General features: G+C 32.0%; 1 protein-coding gene across 1 annotated transcript; it reads left to right on the top strand.

Moving 5' to 3' along the window:
• The first annotated feature begins 5,700 nt into the window (after positions 1-5,700).
• Positions 5,701-9,431, top strand: LOC105953994 (BRASSINOSTEROID INSENSITIVE 1-associated receptor kinase 1). Its single transcript, XM_088820996.1, is given in 8 exon segments — positions 5,701-5,941; positions 6,046-6,125; positions 7,004-7,105; positions 7,200-7,273; positions 7,276-7,498; positions 8,240-8,634; positions 8,985-9,042; positions 9,108-9,431. Coding segments are annotated over 8 exon segments (1,191 nt in total). The 5' UTR covers positions 5,701-5,783; the 3' UTR covers positions 9,209-9,431.
• The last annotated feature ends 56 nt before the right edge of the window (positions 9,432-9,487 follow it).

The following is a 9,487-nucleotide window of genomic DNA, read 5'->3' as shown; positions in this document are numbered from 1 at the left end:
TATTTCTAAAACCCTACGGACTATAACTGAACCCGTGGGAATCTTATCAATTAGCGTGCCTGGTTATATTAACTAGGTGTAGTATCGTCATTTCCGTAAAACGCCCAAGTGTACGTGTGCTTAGTGAATAGTTATCTTAATATATAAAAAGAAAAGTTTGCCCCGAAACCCTAAAAGCAGATTTTCTTTTTAAAATATTTTTGTAAAATATTTATTTCCTTTATTTTCTCCTTTTTAATAGCACATTCAAAATTATTTGTTTTTTCTTCCTTTTCTATGGAACACGTTTCGGTTTTTTTTTTTTAATGATTTTCTTTTTCTTTTTTCTTATTCTTTTTTTTCCCTCCCTACGTCAATTTTTTTTTTTCACATTTTTTATTTTTAAATATTTTCATTTTCTTTTTTTCTTCTTCTTTTTTTCTCTTCGAGCACTAAATTTTCTCTCTTTTTTTATATGACACGTTTTTTAGTTATTTTGTTTTTCTTTTTTTCTTGTTTTTTTTCCGTCCCCACTAAATTTTCACTTTTTTTTTCTTTTTTAATTATTTTCTTTTTCTTTTTTTCTTCTTTTTTTTATCCCTTAAAGCACTAACTTTTCTCTCCTTTTTTATAGCACACGTATGTGTATTAAATTTTATTGTTAAAATAGATATATAGATTATATTGCAATTAGTGGAATTTTTATATTTTCGGTGTTCCATTGTTTTGCTATTGTACATGTCATATATTTTTACTAATTTCTAATTTTTCTTATCTTATATTTTTTTCCAATATCAGCCCGTGCAACGCACGAGGCAAAACACTAGTTTAATTAAATCTACGGTTCAAATTCACCCAGTGTACAGAACCAGGTGTAGCATCTAACTTCCCGCAGATATGTCCGCGCCATGCTATTTACTATCTCCTTTCCATTTTATTTGTTGCTTTGAAAGAAAAAAATCTAATTATTTGCACTTTAGAATTCTAACGAGACATTAATTAATTTTTTTATTTTTTGATATTGCATTTTATCACTCTTAATTAATTTGTTGAAAACAAATTAATTACAAGGTATACTTCAGTAATTTTCTACATTTTTTCTATAATCCATGTATATTTATTAGTTTCTTAATATATGTTTAACAACCTAAATCGACCATTAGAATGAGGACGATGGAGAACAACAGAAGACATGGTCCACCTCGATTTTTTTTTCAAATCCCTAACAGAGCAAATAATTATAAATACTTTCAATTATGAATCTTTTTAATTTTCTACTCTTGTGGTGTTAAATTTAATGAATTTTTTTATATTATGTGGAATATTTTTTAGTTTGTAGCCGTTTTACTCGATTCGAGCTCAACATTGTTAAACAAGATGATCATAATATGTGCTTCTTGCGGCAGGTCGCTTTACCCATTTTACCTGTCTTATTTTTCCAGCGGGAGGTTGTCGGAGCTATGGGTAACTGAATCAGCATTAATTAACTTCAACGTTAGTTGACATTCTACTTTTTTTTTGCCTTTTTTCGTTTTTTCTTTTTAAATTTTATTTTTCCGTCGGCGGGTCGTCGGAGCTCTGGTTAGCTGTCTCAGAATTAGTTAACTTCAACATTAGTAGACATTTGACATTCCATTTTTCTCTTTTTTTTACTCTTTTAATTTGTTTCCAGTGGTGGGTCGTCGAAACTCCGGTTAGCTAACTCAACGTTAGTTAACTTCAACATTAGTTCACTTTAACATTTGTTGACATTTTCTTTTCTAGCAACTGTTCGTCGAAAATTCGGTTAGCTGACTCAGCATTAGTTAGCACATTATTTTTTTTCTTTTTTTTTTTAATTTTTTTTTTCCGGCGACGGGTCGTCAGGGTTCTAATTAGTTGACTTGCATTAGCAGGCTACGTATTAGTTGACTTCAACATTAGCTGACGTTCAACTTTTTTTCTTTTAACTTTTTTTGTTTTGTTTTTTTTACCGGCAACAGGACGTCGAAGCTTTGATTAGCTGACGATGCAAATAGTTGACTTTGCATTAGCTAACATCCGACCACTTTTTTTCCTTTTAACTCTTTTATTTTTTGCGCTGGGTATTTATGGATCCGATTAGCTAACTAAGCATTAGCTGGCATCGGACAGTTTTAATGTTAAAGTCAGCTAATCATAGCCTTGACGATCCGCCATCAGAGAAAAAAAAAGCTTGAAGTTAACTAATATTGAGTGTGCTAATTAATCAGAGATCAGACGACCCGTTGCCGAAAAAAAAAAGATCTACCAATGTTTAGTTAACTAATGTTGAAGCTAACTAATGTTGAGTCACCTAACCAGAGCTCCGACGACCCAACACCGGAAAAAAATTAAAAGGAAAAAAAAAAATGGATTGTTTAAAGTTAACTAATGTTGATTCAACTAACTAGAGTTCCGACGACCCGCCACCGAAAAAAAAATGTTAATTTTTTTTTCTAAAAATAAGGTTAAAAAAAAAATCTGATCGGTCGGTCCGGCCTGAAGGGCGGGTGGGATGGAATGGGGGTAAGTTGGATTTATCTCAAATAAAAATGTGTAGGCAATATTGGAAATTCAAGTTTTTGTAGGTTTATTTAAAAAGGGAAAATACAGTTTGCACCCCTGAACTATGGGGCTTGTCACAGGCACCCCCTTGAACTACAAAACGTAACAAGATGATCCCCTCTATATCAGTCAACCGTTAGAAAATTAACACCATTAGTATATGAGTGCATTTACCCATTTGTCCTTCAAATATATCTGCACTATTGGGTTGTATCTTTAGGTACATTGTTGATCTATTATATTTAATAATATTTTATTGTTTACAAATTAATATATTATTGAACAGTTAGTGTATATAATATATATATATATATATATATATATATATATATATATATATATATATATATATATATATATATATATATATATATATATATATATATATATATATATAAAAATTATAAATGAGAAAGTCAACATGCCATGTTATCATCTACTAACATATTGTAAATCGAGGGGTCATTTTATTGCATTTTGTAGTTCAAAGATGTGTTTGAGACTAACCTCATAATTCAGGGGTACAAACTGTACTTTCCCCTATTTAAAATAAAAGTTAAAGGATGTGCCTGTTTATACCAACACTTGGATTTATAGGTCTATGTCAAATTTGCCCAATAGTAAATTAACTCAGATTATTGTATACTATATAAATCTATATGCATCAATATACATATACATATTTAATTATTTATCTTCATTGTAAAAATATTATATATAATATAGAAAAATAACAATACATGCAACACACTCACAGCTAATAATGTCGCATATTTGCCCATTATGTTAAAAGGACTGAGGATCGGGCAGCCCACGAAGTGGCTAGACTTTTGGTTAAAGATTTGTACATCTCCAATATTTTACCTATTGAGATGCAGCATATTGTAGCTACTGACTTCAAGTCTTGAAATGAAATTCATTTTTTATCTCAAAAAATAAAAAAATAATGTCCATATTCGGAAGGCTAGCAACAAATGACACTTTAAAGGGGATGGGACTACGATATGTGATTTGGTCTTGAAATCAATGTTACAATTTGTGTAATTTGTGGGTGAATTGCGTTTTGTACCTCATAATTAACCCTAATTGGCGCTTTGCATCCTCACATTTCAAAATTGGCAATGTCCACCCTTAATTTATAGTTCTTATGGCACAATACACCCTACATCAATTTCTTATGAGATTTAAGTCCAAAAATCAATATATCACGATATTTTAACTTCTGAAAAAAATAACAATTTAAAGCCTTATTCTAAATAATTCATTTAATTTCTATCAACTAGACATTTAAAAATAATATTAATATCCTATAAATCTTATTCTATTTTTATTTTTTAGTAAATATTAATTTTATGGAAATTAGGAATTTTGAATTATTTTGAAAATTAAATTAAATGAAAATTAGAAATTATATATACATTTTTTAGTTCGATGCAGAACATATAAAATAAACATTCAGTTATATTTTAAATATATATACAAGTAAAATAATTAAATAATATTAATTAAGAAAACAAAACATAAAGAATGATGAACATTCCTTCAAAAGTGTAAACATAACTGAATCGCGATATATTGATTATTTTTGGCTAAAATATCACTAGAAATTGAGGTGGGGTGCATTTTGCCATGAAATGTATATTTGAAGGGTGACATTTATTAAGATGTTAGAGCAACTCCAATGAAATTATCAAATAGAGTATTCAAACATTTAACCCCCATTTACATATTTAAAATTAGAAATCTTCAACTTCAATGGAGTTATTAAATAAGGTTTCCATTTTGATAATTCACCTTTTGAGTTGTAAAAATACTTGCTGAAAATTGAGTTATAAAAAATGTAACCTCCTAGATATCCAATCAAAAGTTGACACGTGGCAATTACAAATAAAACCACCCATAAAGTTCCAATTGATTATTAATTTGATAACCATGGTTGGAGTAGATGAATTTTAAATCAATATTAAAATAATTCTCAAATATCAAATGAGTATTTGATAACTCAATTTTAATATCTAGCATTGGAGTTGCTCTTAAGGTGAAAAACACCAAATACTGTTAGTTTTGGGGTGCAAAACACAATTCACCCGAAATTTGTTCACTGTTATATTTTATTTCTTTATGCACTTTATATTTTGATTTTTTTTTTATTTCCACTGTTTTACGACTATTTTTTCACGGTCATATTTAAAAAAAATACATAATACAATAATAATTTTTTTTATTTATTATTCAAAAGAAAATTAAAATTCTGATGTTAATCATATTATTTGCTTAATTTTATAAATATTGTCATAATAACTTTTATATAAAGTTAGTTTTAATTGTTGAGATATATTCATTTTAAGAAAAAAAAAAAAATCAATACATTAAAAAAAAAATAGTACGTGATAAAGTACAAAATTGCAGTTTTCTAATAGTTTGCTGATTGTATAAATTATAACTTTGGTTTCTCAAATTGTGTAAAATATACACAATCATTATTGAAAAAGATTTGATTTCCAGGGATGACATTGACAAAATTTAGAAACATAGGGACAAATTGGATTTCGACTCTAAACATCAGGGGCTAAAATGAATTTTAGCCTCCTTAGTTTAAGATGCGTTGAATTTTAAATTGTGGATAAGGTGGGAGGCAGAACATATCAACATAACGCGTTTCTCCTTTCCTTTCGTCTCTTTGAAAAAGTTAATTTGAAGGGCAAATTGCACATCACCCCCTGTAAAATTCTAAGTTTTGCAATTTACCCCCTCAATGTTTTTTAAAAGTGAATGCCCCCCTTCAAAATGTTATTCTTGTTGCACATTGCCCCAATAGCAAAACTCCGATGGATTATTCACCGTAGTTGAGTATTTTTATTGCACGTTGTCCATTTAAATGTTATTTTTGTTGCATGATGCCCCTTAAAAACACTATTTTTTTGCACGTTGCTCCTATAAAATGTTATTTTTGTTGAACTCCAAAAGTTGGCTAGTGGGGCAAAGTGCAATCAAAATAATATCTCGATGAGGGAGTATTATTTTTCTTTTATGTGGTGAAAAATGCGAAAACGGAAAATTTATAGGGGTGAAGTGCATTTTGTCCTAATTGGAATGACAAAACGAATAGCTGAAAAAGTTGATGTTAAAGAGTTAATTCCACGCTGTAGCAGAGGTGAAAGAGAAAGAGAGAGAGAGAGAGAGAGAGAGAGAGAGAGAGAGAGAGTTTAGAGAGAGAGAGAGAGAGAGAGATTAGAGAGATGTACTCGTCTAGAGATAGTTGGGAGAGGTTAGTGACAGCGGTTGTACGGAAACAGCAGATTTGGGAACTATGCCACGCTCACTCTAGAAGCCCAAGCATCAACACCATAGCTTCATCAGATGATAACGATGATCATTTCAGTGAACAATTTCTCGAGTATTTTTTTATTATTATTGCTATTGTTATTTTTTTTTGAATTTTAAAGTAGAAATCTTTGATTGTATTAAAAATTGAATATTATTTTTTTCAATATTTTCCAGTAGTAACAGATGGGCAGCATCTACATCTGGTACTCCACCAGCTCCACTGCAACTTAATAACCCACCATCTGCCTCTCAAGGTTTATAATTTATCTACTATTTTCATGAATTAAAATTCAATTTGTTCATTTTTCTTTTGTCCTTATTAGGGCAAATTGCATGTCACCCCCTATATTTTTTTTAGTTTTTGCACTTCACCCCCTCAAAATTTAAAAAAGTGAATGCCCCCTTCAAAATGTTATACTTGTTGGTTGTTGCACATTAATTGGAATTCAGTGTTTTGTTTTGCACGTTGCCCCTTTAAAATGTTATTTTTGTTGCATCAGTGCCCACCGAAAATTGGCTTTTGGGGCAAAGTGCAACCAAATCAATATTTCTAAGGGGGTTATCCGTTATCTCTATTCTGAATTTTTAGGGGGAAAAGTGCCAAAATGGGAAACTTATAGGGGTGAAGTGCATTTTGTCCTTAGCAAATTGCACATCACCCCCTGTAAATTTCTAATTTTTGCACATTACCCACTAAAACATTGTAAAAGTGAATGTCCTCCTTCGTAATATTATTTTTTGTTGCACATTGCCCCGATAGAAAAATTACGATGGATTATTCATCGGAATTGAGTATTTTGTTTGCATGTTGGCTCTTTAAATGTTATTTTTATTGCACGTTGCCCCTTAAAAACATAATTTTTTTGCACATTGTCCCTTTAAAATGTTATTTTTGTTGCACAATGCCCTTGAAAAATTGGCTTATGGGGGCAAAGTGTAATCAATATAATATTTCAAAGGGGGAGTATCCATTTTTTTTTGGGGGGGAAAGTGCGAAAAACAGAAATTTATAGGGGGGCAAAGTGCATTTTGTCCTTATTTTTTTTTGGCTGCCTTGTCTAGTTCGTGTTTTCCGTAAAATTAATGTAGTTTGTGAGATGATGATAAATAACATTTGAAAGTTTATTGCCAGACAAATCTGGTGAAGCCAATATCACACGGAAGCTATTTCCGGCTAATTGGTACCGAGGAAAGAAAACGAAGCAAGAATATTCTCAGATGGAGAATATTCCCGGTTAGTCGTCGAAAATTAATTTGGACTGGTGTAACGTGTATACATAATTGTTCATACATTACTTATTTTTCGGATTTTAATTGCGGGTGCACAGGAGTTGGAATATTCTCTCTAAACGAATTGAAGATTGCCACAGACAACTTTGCAGATAGAAATATCCTCTTCAAAATGGATCTGCAGTATTATTGTACAAAGGCCGGTTAGAAAACGGCTCTATAGTGGCAGTTAAGAGATTTAAGCAGTTGCAATATTTCCGAGCGGAAGTTGAAGCAATGAGCAATGCTACTAATCATCCAAATTTACTCCGATTAATCGGCGTTTGCATTACGCAAAAAGAAAAGATGCTCGTTTATCCCTACATGGCCAACAGTAATGTTGCGTCATGCTTAAGAGGTAATCCGTACGTTCATGTTTATTTTGTTTTCTTTTGAATCCAAAACCACCATAGGGAAAATGCAACTTTAAGAAAATAGTATTATAGGATATCCTTCTAAATTCATTTTTCGTTTTCACTTATAGTTTCCTCTTGGCATTTCCGTTATTTTCTAGTTTGTTCTATTCATTTTGTTGAACTGTCCCCAGTGGCGAGTCCAGAAATTTGTTACAGGGTGGACTTCAATTTTTGGGGTTGGGGGCAGTGCCCCGAAATTGTTTCAAGACCTTTTTGTGAAAAAATAGGAAATAGGAAAAGAAAACAAATAAAGAGTTTTTTTTGGGAAAATTACAATTTTCATCCCTCACATTTGCATTGATTTCACATTTGGTCCCCTATATTCACAAAAAACACACTTGGTCACTTATGTTTCAAAACTTCAACATTTTTGGTCATGTTCGCCAATTTTCCGTTAAAACTAACGGAATCAAGCGTGTGCCATCACTGCGTTAACTAACGGACTAACGATAAATTGAAGGAAATGACCAAAAGTATTAAATTATTGGAACACGAGGGACCAAATGTTTTTTTGTGAACATAATGACCAATTATGAAATCGGTGCAAACTTGAGGGACAAAAACTGTATTTTTCCATATACATATATGGAAAAATATATAGTTGTTTTCCTAGTGTAAGGCATTTAGTAAAGAATTCACATGGCCTTGTGATTGTTTCTTTATAAAAAAATGTGTTATTGCAGGGCGACTGGAGTCAGAACATCCACTTGATTGGCCAGTAAGAAAACGGATAGCAATGGGGGTTGCTAGGGGTCTAGCCCATTTGCACGATGAATGTCGGAGGAAAATCATCCATCGGAATGTCAAAGCTGTAAATATATTTTTGAACGAGGAATTTAATGCAATTATTAGTAACTTTGATTTGGCCATACTCATGGACCACGGTGTTACTCATGTGGAAGAAGTTGTTAGCGGAACGGTTGGTCATATAGCTCCTGAATACCTCACGGATGGTATTTGTTCAGACAAAATCGATGTTTATAGTTATGGTGTCTTTCTTCTTGAGCTAATCACTGGTCGCAGAGCTTTTGATCTTATTCGGCGTGCGAATGACAAAGCTGTAGTGTTACTTGAGTGGGTGAGAGCCTATATAGAATTGTCTTTGATAAATGGGAAAAATACGGTTTTCGTCCCTCAAGTTTGCACCGATTTCACATTTGGTCCCCCATGTGCACAAAACACACATCTGGTCCCTCATGTTAAAAAAATCGATATTTTTTGTCATTTCCATCAATTTTCCGTTAGTACTAACAGAATCAGGCCTGTGCCCATCATTGCCTTAACTGAAGGAATAACGGTAAATTGACGGAAATGCCCTAAATTGGTAAATTATTCGGTTTTTCGGGACCAAATGTCTAATCAGAGATGAAATATGTAAGTTTCCCATATATTAATATAAAATATAATATCATCAATATCCATATTCAGGTTAAGAGAATCGTAGAGGAGAAGGAGCGGGAGAGGATTGTTGATCCCGATATTAGAGGTAATTATTATTACATTGAGCAAGGTGTGGAGGAGATGATTAAAATAGCTCTGATCTGCACACAGAACAACCCGGAGAAACGTCCGAAAATGTCGGAAATCGTGAGGATAATGCTACAACTTGGCGATGGCTTAGTGCTACCTCAAAGGTGGGAAGAGTTTTGTAATAAAGAAAAATTGCTTCGTCAAGAGTTTATGAAGAGTTCCGGTGAGAAATGGGATCTAAAATTACCAGATAGCCCGAGGCAATCAGATGAACTTTCCAGCCCAAGATGATGGTGCAGTATGTTTCAATTAATTTTAAACTACTATTTTAGTTCTAAGATAAACAAATACATCTCACATATGGTTTGTAAGCTATTATACGAGAGTGTAGGTTTACCCAGTGCACCTGTACGGTTTACTGCGGATTCCTTCATTACCAAAAAAAAAATACAAAAGAATAA

This window comes from Erythranthe guttata, chromosome 7 (genome assembly GCF_056151865.1).
Source record: "Erythranthe guttata isolate IM_541 chromosome 7, IM_541, whole genome shotgun sequence".
Taxonomy (NCBI): domain Eukaryota; kingdom Viridiplantae; phylum Streptophyta; class Magnoliopsida; order Lamiales; family Phrymaceae; genus Erythranthe; species Erythranthe guttata.
This window is presented reverse-complemented; position numbering and strand designations above follow the sequence as displayed.